Here is a 15,625-nt window from a genome sequence, read left to right as displayed (position 1 = left end):
TACACTATATAATAACTGCACTATATATTATACTGATTAACTACACTATATATTACACTGGTTAACTACACTATATATTACACTGATTAACTACACTATATATTACACTGATTAACTACACTATATATTACACTATATATTACACTGGTTAACTACACTATATATTACACTGGTTAACTACACTATATATTACACTGATTAACTACACTATATATTACACTGATTAACTACACTATATATTACACTGATTAACTACACTATATATTACACTATATATTACACTGGTTAACTACACTATATAATAACTGCACTATATATTACACTGGTTAACTACACTATATATTACACTGATTAACTACACTATATATTACAATGGTTAACTACACTATATATTAACTACAGTATATATTACACTGGTTAACTACACTATATATTACACTGGTTAACTACACTATATATTAACTACACTATATATTAACTACACTATATATTACACTGGTTAACTACACTATATAATAACTGCACTATATATTACACTGATTAACTACACTATATATTACACTGATTAACTACACTATATATTACACTGATTAACTACACTATATATTACACTGATTAACTACACTATATATTACACTGGTTAACTACACTATATATTACACTGATTAACTACACTATATATTACACTGGTTAACTACACTATATATTACACTGATTAACTACACGATATATTACACTGATTAACTACACTATATATTACACTGGTTAACTACACTATATATTACACTGATTAACTACACTATACATTACACGGATTAACTACACTATATATTACACTGATTAACTACACGATATATTAAACTGGTTAACAACACTGGTTAACTACACTATATACCCTGCTCAAAAAAATAAAGGGAACACTTAAACAACATAATGTAACTCCAAGTCAATCACACTTCTGTGAAATCAAACTGTCCACTTAGGAAGCAACACTGATTGACAATAAATTTCACATGCTGTTGTGCCAATGGAATAGACAACAGGTGGAAATTATAGGCAATTAGCAAGACACCCCCAATAAAGGAGTGGTTCTGCAGGTGGGGACCACAGACCACTTCTCAGTTCCTATGCTTCCTGGCTGATGTTTTGGTCACTTTTGAATGCTGGCGGTGCTTTCACTCTAGTGGTAGGATGAGACGGAGTCTTCAACCCACACAATTGGCTCAGGTAGTGCAGCTCATCCAGGATGGCACATCAATGCGAGCTGTGGCAAGAAGGTTTGCTGTGTCTGTCAGCGTAGTGTCCAGAGCATGGAGGCGCTACCAGGAGACAGGCCAGTACATCAGGAGATGTGGAGGAGGCCGTAGGAGGGCAACAACCCAGCAGCAGGACCGCTACTTCCGCCTTTGTGCAAGGAGGAGCAGGAGGAGCACTGCCAGAGCCCTGCAAAATGACCTCCAGCAGGCCACATGTGCATGTGTCTGCTCAAACAGTCAGAAACAGACTCCATGAGGGTGGTATGAGGGCCCGACGTCCACAGGTGTGGGTTGTGCTTACAGCCCAACACCGTGCAGGACGTTTGGCATTTGCCAGAGAACACCAAGATTTGCAAATTCGCCACTGGCGCCCTGTGCTCTTCACAGATGAAAGCAGGATCACACTGAGCACGTGACAGACGTGACAGAGTCTGGAGACGCCGTGGAGAACGTTCTGCTGCCTGCAACATCCTCCAGCATGATCGGTTTGGCGTTGGGTCAGTCATGGTGTGGGGTGGCATTTCTTTGGGGGGCCGCACAGGCCTCCATGTGCTCGCCAGAGGTAGCCTGACTGCCATTAGGTACCGAGATGAGATCATCAGACCCCTTGTGAGACCATATGCTGGTGCGGTTGGCCCTGGGTTCCTCCTAATGCAAGACAATGCTAGACCTCATGTGGTTGGAGTGTGTCAGCAGTTCCTGCAAGAGGAAGGCATTGATGCTATGGACTGGCGCGCCCGTTCCCCAGACCTGAATCCAATTGAGCACATCTGAGACATCATGTCTCGCTCCATCCACCAACAGTTGCACCACAGACTGTCCAGGAGTTGGCGGATGCTTTAGTCCAGGTCTGGGAGGAGATCCCTCAGGAGACCATCCACTACCTCATCAGGAGCATGCCCAGGCATTGTAGGGAGGTCACACAGGCACGTGGAGGCCACACACACTACTGAGCCTCATTTTGACTTGTTTTAAGGACATTACATCAAAGTTGGATCAGCTTGTAGTGTGGTTTTCCACTTTAATTTTGAGTGTGACTCCAAATCCAGACCTCCATGGGTTGATAAATTTGATTTCCATTGATAATTTTTGTGTGATTTTGTTGTCAGCACTTTCAACTATGTAAAGAAAAAAGTATTTAATAAGAATATTTCATTCATTCAGATCTAGGATGTCTTAATTTTTTTGAGCAGTGTATATAGTGCCAACTGATCAAGAACTTGACTGGCCTGCACCCCATCGAACACCTTTGGGATGAATTGGAACACGAGATCGGTATGGAAGAACTGAGCCCTGACCTCAGGCCTAATCACCCAGCATCAATCGATCAATCTAAAACCCCAAACAGCAAGCAATGCAGATGTAGAAGCACGGTGGCTAGGAAAAACTCCCTAGAAAGGCAGGAACCTATGATAAAACCTAGAGAGGAACCAGGCTATGAGGGGTGGCCAGTCCTCTACTGGCTGGACTGGGTAGACCAGAGGAACCAGGCTCTGAGGGGTGATCAGTCCTCTACTGGCTGTACTGGGTAGAGAGGAACCAGGCTCTGAGGGGTGACCAGTCCTCTACTGGCTGTATTGGGTAGACCAGAGGAACCAGGCTCTGAGGGGTGACCAGTCCTCTACTGGCTGTACTGGGTAGACCAGAGGAACCAGGCTCTGAGGGGTGATCAGTCCTCTGCTGGCTATACTGGGTAGAGAGGAACCAGGCTCTCTCTGGCTGTACTGGATGGAGATTATAACAGAACATGGCCAAGATGCTCAAATGTTCATAGATGACCAGCAGGGTCAAATAATAATAATCACAGTGGTTGTCGAGGGTGCAACAGGTCAGCTGGCTTTTCATGGCTTTTCATAGCCGATCATTCAGAGTATCTCTACCGCTCCTGCTGTCTCTAGAGAGTTGAAACCAGCAGGTCTGGGACAGGTAGTTTAACTTTCCACCTTCTCCACTACTGTCCCGTCAATGTGGATAGCGGGGTGCACCCTCTGCTGTTACCTGAAGTCCACGATCACCTCCTTTGTTTTGTTGACGTTGAGTGTGAGGTTATTTTCCTGACACCACACTCCGAGTGCCCTCATCTTCTCCCTGTAGGCCGTCTCGTCGTTGTTGGTAATCAAGCCTACCAATGTAGTGTCGTCTGCAAACTTGATGATTGAGTTGGAAGCAAATTGTAGGTCTAGGTGATACAATCCTTGACTAGTCTCTCAAAGCACTTCATGATGAAGTGCTACGCGGCGATAGTAATTTAGCTCAGTTACCTTAGCTTTCTTGGGAACAGGAACAATGGTGGCCCTCTTGAAGCATGTGTGAACAGCAGACTGGGATAGGGATTGATTGAATATGTCCGTAAACACACCAGCCAGCTGGTCTGCGCATGCTCTGAGGGCGCGGCTGGGGATGCCGTCTGGGCCTGCAGCCTTGCGAGGGTTGAGAGAGAGAGAGAGAGAGAGAGAGAGAGAGAGAGAGAGAGAGAGAGAGAGAGAGAGAGAGAGAGAGAGAGAGAGAGAGAGAGAGAGAGAGAGAGAGAGAGAGAGAGAGAGAGAGAGAGAGAGAGAGAGAGAGAGAGAGAGAGAGAGAGAGAGAGAGAGAGAGAGAGAGAGAGAGAGAGAGAGAGAGAGAGAGAGAGAGAGAGAGAGAGAGAGAGAGAGAGAGAGAGAGAGAGAGAGAGAGAGAGAGAGAGAGAGAGAGAGAGAGAGAGAGAGAGAGAGAGAGAGAGAGAGAGAGACTGAGACTTTTTTGACTTTTGGTCTTTCTTTATTGAAACATTCTCAATTCATTTAAAACTCACCCCCCCCCCCCCCCCTCCCCAAAAATAAAAATATATCCTCTACCACATGATACAAATCACCATACACAAAAACCCTCTCCGTATATCCAAAACATCTTCCCCAGCAATACAGACAGCCCCCCCAACACACCATATCTCCTCAAACATCTCCACACATTTGATCATTTTATAGAACTCAAACTCAACCCTAAGGCGCGCAGAGACCATCCCATTAAACAGTAGTAAAGGGTCTGTTATACCCCCACCTTTAACCCTGTTCCTCCTTGTTAGCCAAATAGCTAACTTTGCCTGAGCAAACAGAAAATTCAACAAAACACATTTTTCTTTCTCCTTACTCGAATACCTGTATCCCATTATAAACATCCCAACAGCAAAAACCACCCCCAACCTGTCACACAGACATTCCAACAGAGACATTAATGGCATTAACCTGGTGCACACAGAAAACACATGAATTACAGTTTCTTTCATTTGACAGAAAGGACACCCCTGCCCAATTCCCGGATCAACCCGTGCCAACCAGCTGTTAGTGGCCAGGGCTCCATGAAGAACCCTCCACTGGAGGTCCCATGACCTCTTTGGCACTGGGGGTTTGTAGAGCGCCCTCCATCGAAAACCCACCATACTCTCCGCCCCACATACCCCCTGCCACTGATGTGCCTTCACTCCTGTTAGGCTTCTAATGCTCCTAACCTTAACGCAGAGGTTGTAGAGGGCTTTACCTCCCACCCCCTCAAACTCCCCCAGGCTCGGAGTGTTAAAATCTAACAAGTCCTCCAGACCCCCTTGCCAGTCTCCAGTCTCTGCCGTCACCTGCAGTGGCGGGAACATTGGTGGCCCCTCTCCCTTTGGCCTCTCAAACACCCCCCTTACCGGCTCAGACAGTGCCTCCTGGACCTCCTCCAGGAATCTTTCCAGCAGCCTAAGAGACGTTATTCCTGTTTGTTGCGCCAAGACCTCCGGGGTTTTCCACCCCTCCTCTCCCAGCAGTCTCAGGTCACCCAGCCTTTGTAAACCTCCTGCCATCAGTTGCCTCTGCAGGGTGGCCGACTGAACCGATCTCAAAGGGATGGCTGGGTTGTGGAAGATAGGCTCCTCCCACACCCACTGCCCAGGCTCCACACCCCCTTCTCGTGTGGGCCTTAGCAGCTGCCAGGCCCTCAGCACCGCAGAGTAAAACTCTGAGAGACCTGCTGTACTCAGCCTCTCCAGCTTCATGAGGAACAGCTGCCGGTCCAACCCTAATCCGCCAGCTCTCCTCAGCAGCGCGCATGCTGGTTCCCTCCAGCCAACATCAGTGTGGTACAGCAGTCTCTGCACCGCCTTTAGTCGGAAAGCAGCCATCCTGCTCTCCAGTTCCACCAAGCCCTGTCCTCCTTCGTGGACGGTCATGTACAAAACTGCTGCCTTCAGCCAGTGATGTCCCGACCAAAAGAAGTCCACCAGCTTGCGTTGCAGGTCTGCAAGCAGACCGGCGGGGGGGTTGAGGACAGCCAGTTTATGCCACAAGGAAGATGCCACCAGGTTGTTGATTATCAGCACCCTCCCTCTATATGACACTTGGGACAGGAGCCACCTCCACCTGGCCAGTCTTGACACCACTGCCTGTGACAGCCCCTCCCAGTTCTTGCTGACCCACCTCTCCGAGCCCAGGTACACCCCCAACACTTTAAGCCCTTCACAACCCCACTGCAAACCCCCTGGAAGCAGAGGAGGAGCCCTATCCCCCCATGCCCCACATAACAGAGCTTTGCTCTTGCCCCAGTTTACCTTAGCTGATGAAGCTCCCTCGTACACCTTCAGACTAGTCTCTAGTTCCTGCATATCTTGCCCATCCCTGACCATCACAGAAACATCATCTGCATATGCTGAGACTGCTATTCCTGTCACCACATCCATGCCTATCCAGCACACTCCCCGCAGTCTCCTGCGTAGCAGTCCTAAAAAAGGCTCAATGGCTAGTGTGTACAGCTGCCCAGATAGAGGGCATCCTTGTCTAATACCCCGTCTCACCCAGACTGGCCTACTGAGCCCCCCTCCCACCTTAACCATACATGACGCCCCAGCATACAACAGCTTCACACAGGTCACAAAACTCTTCCCAAACCCAAACACAGACATCACATTAAACAGATACTCATGATCCACTCTATCAAAAGCCTTCTCTTGATCTAAAGAGACCAGTCCAAAGTTCACATTAGAACCTCTCGACAAATCCAACATGTCCCTAATCAAGAACAAGTTGTCCGTGATTGAGCGTCCCGGTACACAATATGTCTGGTCCTTGTGTATTATAGAGTCCAGATGGGACTTCAGTCTGTTAGAGAGGACCTTGGCAAAAATCTTGTAGTCCGCACAGAGTAATGCCACAGGCCTCCAGTTCTTAAGTTCACACAAGTCCCCTTTTTTGGGCAGGAGAGTCAGAGCCGCCCGACGGCAGCTCATCGGCAACTCTCCTACCCTGACGCATTCACGCAACACGCAAAATAAATCCTGTCCAATTGTTCCCCAGAATTTTTTGTAAAATTCCACTGGAAGTCCATCGACCCCAGGTGCACGACCGGGGGACATCTGGGTTACTGCCTCTGCCAGTTCATGTGACAACAGAGGAATGTCCATTTCATCCCTCTGTGCCCGAGAGAGCTTAGGGAGTCCTGCGAACAAGACCTGAGCACACATAGGATCACACATTTCTGCCCTATACAATTCAGTATAAAACTCCACAGTCCGCTCCCGCATCTCCCCCACCACAGAGGTCACCCGCCCATCAGACAGCCGTAGACAATGCATACCCTTGGATTCACTGCTCTGTCTTTCCAAACCAAAGAAGAAGGAGCTGGGAGCATCCATCTCCTTGAGCATGGAGAACCTAGCTCTTACAAGTGCTCCCTTTGCTTTAACCTGGAAAAAACTGCCCAGGTCCCTACGTAATTCGGCTAAGTTAGCCTGGAGGCCTACATTGCCTTGCCCCACCATCTCTACCTCCATCTCACTAATACACCGCTCTAGTTCCCCAAATACTCTCCTAGCCTCTGAGGATGAGAGAGCAGTATACTGTTGACAGAAAAGCCGAATTTGCACTTTCCCCACATCCCACCATTGACTCAGAGACTCATACTCCTCTCTTCGCTGCCCCCATCTTTCCCAAAAAGTCTGGAAACCTGAGCAAAAAGTGGCATCTTGTAAGAGCTTTACATTGAACTTCCAATAAGATGCCTGCCGGGGCCCTGGTGAAATAGACAGCCGAGCCATGGTTATGTGGTGATCCGAAAACCCCACTGGGAGAATGGTAGCACCCAGCAGCCTATTGCTCTGATTCCTGGACATGTAAAAGCGATCAAGTCGAGCTGCACTCACCCTAGCCCCAAAAACCTTCACCCACGTATACTGTCTTGTGTTTGGATGTTTAGTTCTCCAAACATCCACTAGGTCAAACTGATTAAAGATATCCCTTAACACTCCCACTGACACTGAATGAGGCTCTTCCCCATTTCTGTCTTTTGTAAAATCCATTGTACAGTTCCAGTCACCTCCGATCACCAGCGTCTCCTCAGGCGCTACTTGTGAGAGTTCCTGTCTAAGACTCCCAAATAGAACCCCTCTTTCTCTCCCTGTGTTAGGCGCATACACATTTATAAAGACAAAACACATGTTGTTAATTTCTGCTTTAACAACAAGCAACCTACCCCTACACACCTCCTTTGAGGAGCAAATTTTTACAGCCAGACCAGGTGCAAAAAGGACTGCCACCCCTGCACTAAGATTTGTCCCATGGCTCAACACACTTGCCCCTTTCCACCAGAGCCCCCAATCAACTTCATTCACCACATCACTATGCGTCTCCTGCAGAAACAACACCTGTACTTTTTTTTGTTTTACATATTCACCCAACACACTCCTCTTTCCCGCATCTCTGGCGCCATTTATATTGAGCGAGCCTACCCGAAGAGTCTCCATAAGAAGTGGGAGAAAAGCCAGCAGAGAAATAGACCAATAGCAAAGCTCAAAAAGCCCCAGTGTCAGTAAGAAATTAAACATCTAAACAGTGTCTGAAGGTAAACCTTTACGCACTGTTGTGACCCACTTCCTCAACCTAAACCGTTTCCTGGGTGAGAGGACACCATGCCCCTCATTTCTCATAGCATGTTGTACTGATCTTACAAACTTCCTAGGATCAGGAAAAAAAGCCTCAAGATTAACTTTTTTCCCCTTAGTCTCATTCAGGAACCTTGTCAGTTCTCTCAACGTGTACTTAGACCCCTCGGGTTGACTGGATGTCAGCTCCGGGCCAATTGAAGAGGAGTCTGAAAAAAATAACTCCTCATCCTCTTCCTCAGACTCACTTTCCTCCTCTTCTCTATCTCCCACCCTGACCACCTGCCCTTTCTCTCTGGTTAGGGCCTCACCCACAGCAACAGGCAACATTTCCATGGTGCCTTTGTCCACACCCTTTTTCTTTTTCCTCTTGACACCCTCCTCCTCCCCCCCTAATCTCTTACACTTCCCCACTATACTCTCCTCATCCACTAGAATTACCTGACTAGACGCAGTATCATCTGCACCACCCTCCATAGCATGACTAGGGCCAGCCTCAGCTACACCACCCTCCATAGCATGACTAGGGCCAGCCTCAGCTACACCACCCTCCATAGCATGACTCGGCCCAGCATTATCTGCACCACCCTCCATAGCATGACTCGGCCCAGCATCATCTGCACCACCCTCCATAGCATGTCTAGGCCCAGCCTCAGCTACCCCACCATCTCTAGCCTGACTAGACCCAGCCTCTGCTTCTCCACCATCTCTAGCCTGACTAGACCCAGCCTCCACTACCCTACCATCTCTAGCCTGACTAGACCCAGCCTCTGCTTCTCCACCATCTCTAGCCTGACTAGACCCAGCCTCCACTACCCTACCATCTCTAGCCTGACTAGGCCCAGCCTCATCTACACCACCATCTCTAGACTGACTAGGCCCAGCCTCTGCTATCTGCATCTCCTTACCCCCTGCATTTTGACCTCGATTTCCCCCACCTGCCGTTGTACCCTCACCTTGTCTATGGCCTTTATGTGGGCACGCAAAACTCTTGTGCCCCAAATCCCCACATTCAAAACACCGTAGACTATCTGTGCTGGCAAAACCGGCATAGAGCCCCTCCCCATGCCTCACTTTAAAATGCACATTTAGCTGTTGCTCATTATTGTTCAGAAACATAAACACTTGCCTCCTGAACGAAACAACGTGCTTAACGGCATCTGCCTGAAAACCTGCTGACAGTACACGGAAACCGCTAGCAAACTTACCAAAACGACTCAGCTCTTTCCTAATTTGATCATCCGTAATAAACGGAGGCAAATTTGCCACTACAACTCTTGTTGAAGGGGTAGAGAGAGGTGAAATTGACACCAACACATCCCTTACAAATATTCCGCTAGCAATTAGCCTACCGACCAAATTAGCCCTTTTCATGAACACAACCACAGCTTTGTTCATTCTAGAAGCAGAATGTATAAACTCAGCTCCTACCTGTTCACCGACCGCGAGCAGAACCTCCTCCACCTTAACTCCGTTCTCAGGAACACACCTGAATCCATGCTGTATCGACAGCGTCTCCTCCGCGCTAGGCTGAGAAGCCATTGCGCACACTACACCTTCCAACCCCCAGGAAAGTTACTCTGTCCTCTTCCACCCTAACTTTGAAAAAAAAACTTTGGATACCGCTAAAACAAATATTTAATTAACCCTCCACCATCGAAAATAACATGTAGAGAGAGAGAGAGAGAGAGAAGAGAGAGAGAGAGAGAGAGAGAGAGAGAGAGAGAGAGAGAGAGAGAGAGAGAGAGAGAGAGAGAGAGAGAGAGAGAGAGAGAGAGAGAGAGAGAGAGAGAGAGAGAGAGAGAGAGAGAGAGAGAGAGAGAGAGAGAGAGAGAGAGAGAGAGAGAGAGAGAGAGAGAGAGAGAGAGAGAGAGAGAGAGAGAGAGAGAGAGAGAGAGAGAGAGAGAGAGAGAGAGAGAGAGAGAGAGAGAGAGAGAGAGAGAGAGAGAGAGAGAGAGAGAGAGAGAGAGAGCTCTCACTAATGCTCTTGTGGCTGAATGGAAGCAAGTCCCCACAGCAATGTTCCAACATCTAGTGGAAAGCCCTCCCAGAAGAGTGGAGGCTGCTATAGCACCAAAGGGGGACCAACGCCATATTAATGCCCATGATTTTGGAATGAGATGTTCAATGAGAAGCTGTCCACATACTTTTGGTCATGTAGTGTATACATCTCATCATTCAATGATTATTTAATTATCACTATCTTTGTTTTATTTTTACACCAGATGGACTCAAAGAAGAACTGAGTAAGTTGTTTGTCTGTCTGCATTGTCATGTTAAGGTTTACTCACCAACATGTGTGTTCTGACTATCTGTTCTTGTCCTCAGGGAAAGCTAAAGAGACCATCCAATCCCTCTCCACCTCTCCAGGAGGTCAACAGGAAACACAGAATCCTTCCCAAAGTAATCGCAGTCTTTATGATTCTAATGTTTCCTACAATTACTGGTCAGGTTATTATATCTATCTTTCTCTCTCTCTGTCTGGTCAGTTTATTCTGATGTTGTTCCTTTCTATCTTTAATAGAGTCTGAGAGGATTGAAGGGATGGAGTCTTTACCTGGTTCAGGGAGGAAGTCTGCTCCTGAGAAGGAGATGGAGTCTTTACCTGGTTCAGGGAGGAAGTCTGCTCCTGAGATGGAGATGGAGTCTTTACCTGGTTCAGGGAGGAAGTCTGTTCCTGAGAAGGAGATGGAGTCTTTACCTGGTTCAGGGAGGAAGTCTGCTCCTGAGATGGAGATGGAGTCTTTACCTGGTTCAGGGAGGAAGTCTGTTCCTGAGAAGGAGATGGAGTCTTTACCTGGTTCAGGGAGGAAGTCTGCTCCTGAGATGGAGATGGAGTCTTTACCTGGTTCAGGGAGGAAGTCTGCTCCTGAGATGGAGATGGAGTCTTTACCTGGTTCAGGGAGGAAATCTGCTCCTGGTTCAGGGAGGAAGTCTGCTCCTGAGATGGAGATGGAGTCTTTACCTGGTTCAGGGAGGAAATCTGCTCCTGGTTCAGGGAGGAAGTCTGCTCCTGAGATGGAGATGGAGTCTTTACCTGGTTCAGGGAGGAAGTCTGCTCCTGGTTCAGGGAGGAAGTCTGCTCCTGAGATGGAGATGGAGTCTTTACCTGGTCCAGGGAGGAAGTCTGCTCCTGGTTCAGGGAGGAAGTCTTCTCCTGGTTCAGGGAGGAAGTCTGCTCTTGGTTCAGGGAGGAAGTCTGCTCCTGGTTCAGGGAGGAAGTCTGCTCCTGGTTCAGGGAGGAAGTCTGCTCCTGAGATGGAGTCTTTACCTGGTTCAGGGTCTTTACCTGAGAAGAAGCCTTTACTGGGTCCTCGACCACAGAATGATAATCTGGATGAGCTGGAGAGGGGAGGAAGAGTTACTATAGACAATAACTATATGCTATAGGGTTACTATAGAGAGACTATAACTATAGAGAGACTATAACTATAGAGAGACTATAACTATAGAGCTGAGTTACTATAGAGAGACTATAACTATAGAGAGACTATAACTATAGAGCTGAGTTACTATAGAGAGACTATAACTATAGAGCTGAGTTACTATAGAGAGACTATAACTATAGAGAGACTAACTATAGAGCTGAGTTACTATAGAGAGACTATAACTATAGAGCTGAGTTACTATAGAGAGACTATAACTATAGAGAGACTATAACTATAGAGCTGAGTTACTATAGAGAGACTATAACTATAGAGAGACTATAACTATATAGAGACTATAACTATAGAGAGATTATAACTATAGAAAGACTACAACTATATAGAGACTATAACTATAGAGAGACTATAACTATAGAGCTGAGTTACTATAGAGAGACTATAACTATAGAGAGACTATAACTATAGAGCTGGGTTACTATAGAGAGACTATACCTATAGAGCTGAGTTACTATAGAGAGACTATAACTATAGAGCTGAGTTACTATAGAGAGACTATAACTATAGAGAGACTATAACTATAGAGCTGAGTTACTATAGAGAGACTATAACTATAGAGCTGGGTTACTATAGAGAGACTATAACTATAGAGCTGAGTTACTATAGAGAGACTATAACTATAGAGCTGAGTTACTATAGAGAGATTAACTAGAGCTGAGTTACTATAGAGAGACTATAACTATAGAGAGACTACAACTATAGAGAGACTATAACTATAGAGAGACTATAACTATAGAGCTGAGTTACTATAGAGAGACTATAACTATAGAGCTGAGTTACTATAGAGAGACTATAACTATAGAGCTGAGTTACTATAGAGAGACTATAACTATAGAGAGACTAACTATAGAGCTGAGTTACTATAGAGAGACTATAACTATAGAGCTGAGTTACTATAGAGAGACTATAACTATAGAGAGACTATAACTATAGAGCTGAGTTACTATAGAGAGACTATAACTATATAGAGACTATAACTATAGAGAGATTATAACTATAGAAAGACTACAACTATATAGAGACTATAACTATAGAGAGACTATAACTATAGAGCTGAGTTACTATAGAGAGACTATAACTATAGAGAGACTATAACTATAGAGCTGGGTTACTATAGAGAGACTATACCTATAGAGCTGAGTTACTATAGAGAGACTATAACTATAGAGCTGAGTTACTATAGAGAGACTATAACTATAGAGAGACTATAACTATAGAGCTGAGTTACTATAGAGAGACTATAACTATAGAGCTGGGTTACTATAGAGAGACTATAACTATAGAGAGACTATAACTATAGAGAGACTAACTATAGAGCTGAGTTACTATAGAGAGACTAACTATAGAGAGACTATAACTATAGAGCTGAGTTACTATAGAGATACTATATAACTATAGAGAGACTATAACTATAGAGAGACTATAACTATAGAGCTGAGTTACTATAGAGACTATATAACTATTTAGAGACTATAACTATAGAGAGACTATAACTATAGAGAGACTATAACTATAGAGCTGAGTTACTATAGAGAGACTATAACTATAGAGAGACTATAACTATAGAGAGACTATAACTATAGAGAGACTACAACTATAGAGAGACTATAACTATAGAGAGACTATAACTATAGAGCTGAGTTACTATAGAGAGACTATAACTATAGAGAGACTATAACTATAGAGCTGAGTTACTATAGAGAGACTATAACTATAGAGAGACTACAACTATAGAGAGACTATAACTATAGAGAGACTATAACTATAGAGCTGAGTTACTATAGAGAGACTATAACTATAGAGAGACTATAACTATAGAGCTGGGTTACTATAGAGAGACTATAACTATATAGAGACTATAACTATAGAGAGACTACAACTATAGAGAGACTATAACTATAGAGAGACTATAACTACAGAGCTGAGTTACTATAGGGAGACTATAACTATAGAGACTATAACTATAGAGCTGAGTTACTATAGAGAGACTATAACTATAGAGCTGAGTTACTATAGGGAGACTATAACTATAGAGCTGAGTTACTATAGAGAGACTATAACTATAGAGAGACTATAACTATAGAGCTGAGTTACTATAGAGAGACTATAACTATAGAGCTGGGTTACTATAGAGAGACTATAACTATAGAGCTGAGTTACTATAGAGAGACTATAACTATAGAGAGACTATAACTATAGAGCTGAGTTACTATAGAGAGATTAACTAGAGCTGAGTTACTATAGAGAGACTATAACTATAGAGAGACTACAACTATAGAGAGACTATAACTATAGAGAGACTATAACTATAGAGCTGAGTTACTATAGAGAGACTATAACTATAGAGCTGAGTTACTATAGAGAGACTATAACTATAGAGCTGAGTTACTATAGAGAGACTATAACTATAGAGAGACTAACTATAGAGCTGAGTTACTATAGAGAGACTATAACTATAGAGCTGAGTTACTATAGAGAGACTATAACTATAGAGAGACTATAACTATAGAGCTGAGTTACTATAGAGAGACTATAACTATATAGAGACTATAACTATAGAGAGATTATAACTATAGAAAGACTACAACTATATAGAGACTATAACTATAGAGAGACTATAACTATAGAGCTGAGTTACTATAGAGAGACTATAACTATAGAGAGACTATAACTATAGAGCTGGGTTACTATAGAGAGACTATACCTATAGAGCTGAGTTACTATAGAGAGACTATAACTATAGAGCTGAGTTACTATAGAGAGACTATAACTATAGAGAGACTATAACTATAGAGCTGAGTTACTATAGAGAGACTATAACTATAGAGCTGGGTTACTATAGAGAGACTATAACTATAGAGAGACTATAACTATAGAGAGACTAACTATAGAGCTGAGTTACTATAGAGAGACTATAACTATAGAGAGACTATAACTATAGAGCTGAGTTACTATAGAGATACTATATAACTATAGAGAGACTATAACTATAGAGAGACTATAACTATAGAGCTGAGTTACTATAGAGACTATATAACTATTTAGAGACTATAACTATAGAGAGACTATAACTATAGAGAGACTATAACTATAGAGCTGAGTTACTATAGAGAGACTATAACTATAGAGAGACTATAACTATAGAGAGACTATAACTATAGAGAGACTACAACTATAGAGAGACTATAACTATAGAGAGACTATAACTATAGAGCTGAGTTACTATAGAGAGACTATAACTATAGAGAGACTATAACTATAGAGCTGAGTTACTATAGAGAGACTATAACTATAGAGAGACTACAACTATAGAGAGACTATAACTATAGAGAGACTATAACTATAGAGCTGAGTTACTATAGAGAGACTATAACTATAGAGAGACTATAACTATAGAGCTGGGTTACTATAGAGAGACTATAACTATATAGAGACTATAACTATAGAGAGACTACAACTATAGAGAGACTATAACTATAGAGAGACTATAACTACAGAGCTGAGTTACTATAGGGAGACTATAACTATAGAGACTATAACTATAGAGCTGAGTTACTATAGAGAGACTATAACTATAGAGCTGAGTTACTATAGGGAGACTATAACTATAGAGCTGAGTTACTATAGAGAGACTATAACTATAGAGAGACTATAACTATAGAGCTGAGTTACTATAGAGAGACTATAACTATAGAGCTGGGTTACTATAGAGAGACTATAACTATAGAGCTGAGTTACTATAGAGAGACTATAACTATAGAGAGACTATAACTATAGAGCTGAGTTACTATAGAGAGATTAACTAGAGCTGAGTTACTATAGAGAGACTATAACTATAGAGAGACTACAACTATAGAGAGACTATAACTATAGAGAGACTATAACTATAGAGCTGAGTTACTATAGAGAGACTATAACTATAGAGCTGAGTTACTATAGAGAGACTATAACTATAGAGCTGAGTTACTATAGAGAGACTATAACTATAGAGAGACTAACTATAGAGCTGAGTTACTATAGAGAGACTATAACTATAGAGC

General features: G+C 43.7%; 1 protein-coding gene across 2 annotated transcripts in view; it reads left to right on the top strand.

Moving 5' to 3' along the window:
• The window catches only part of LOC118965951 (uncharacterized), a 52,635-nt gene extending 40,781 nt beyond the window's left edge, over window positions 1–11,854 (top strand). The window contains exons 11-13 of one of the 2 annotated variants that reach the window (XM_090183251.1): window positions 10,368–10,388; window positions 10,471–10,545; window positions 10,667–11,854. In XM_090183251.1, the coding sequence (XP_090039377.1) occupies window positions 10,368–10,388; window positions 10,471–10,545; window positions 10,667–11,532 (962 nt within the window). In that variant the 3' untranslated portion in view covers window positions 11,533–11,854. The remainder of the gene's footprint in view (window positions 1–10,367; window positions 10,389–10,470; window positions 10,546–10,666) is intronic. The other variant, XM_090183250.1, reaches the window with a different exon arrangement.
• Window positions 11,855–15,625: the final 3,771 nt, after the last annotated feature.

The sequence above is a fragment of the Oncorhynchus mykiss genome, chromosome 9 (genome assembly GCF_057628025.1).
Source record: "Oncorhynchus mykiss isolate SJ-2025 chromosome 9, ASM5762802v1, whole genome shotgun sequence".
NCBI lineage: Eukaryota > Metazoa > Chordata > Actinopteri > Salmoniformes > Salmonidae > Oncorhynchus > Oncorhynchus mykiss.
This window is presented reverse-complemented; position numbering and strand designations above follow the sequence as displayed.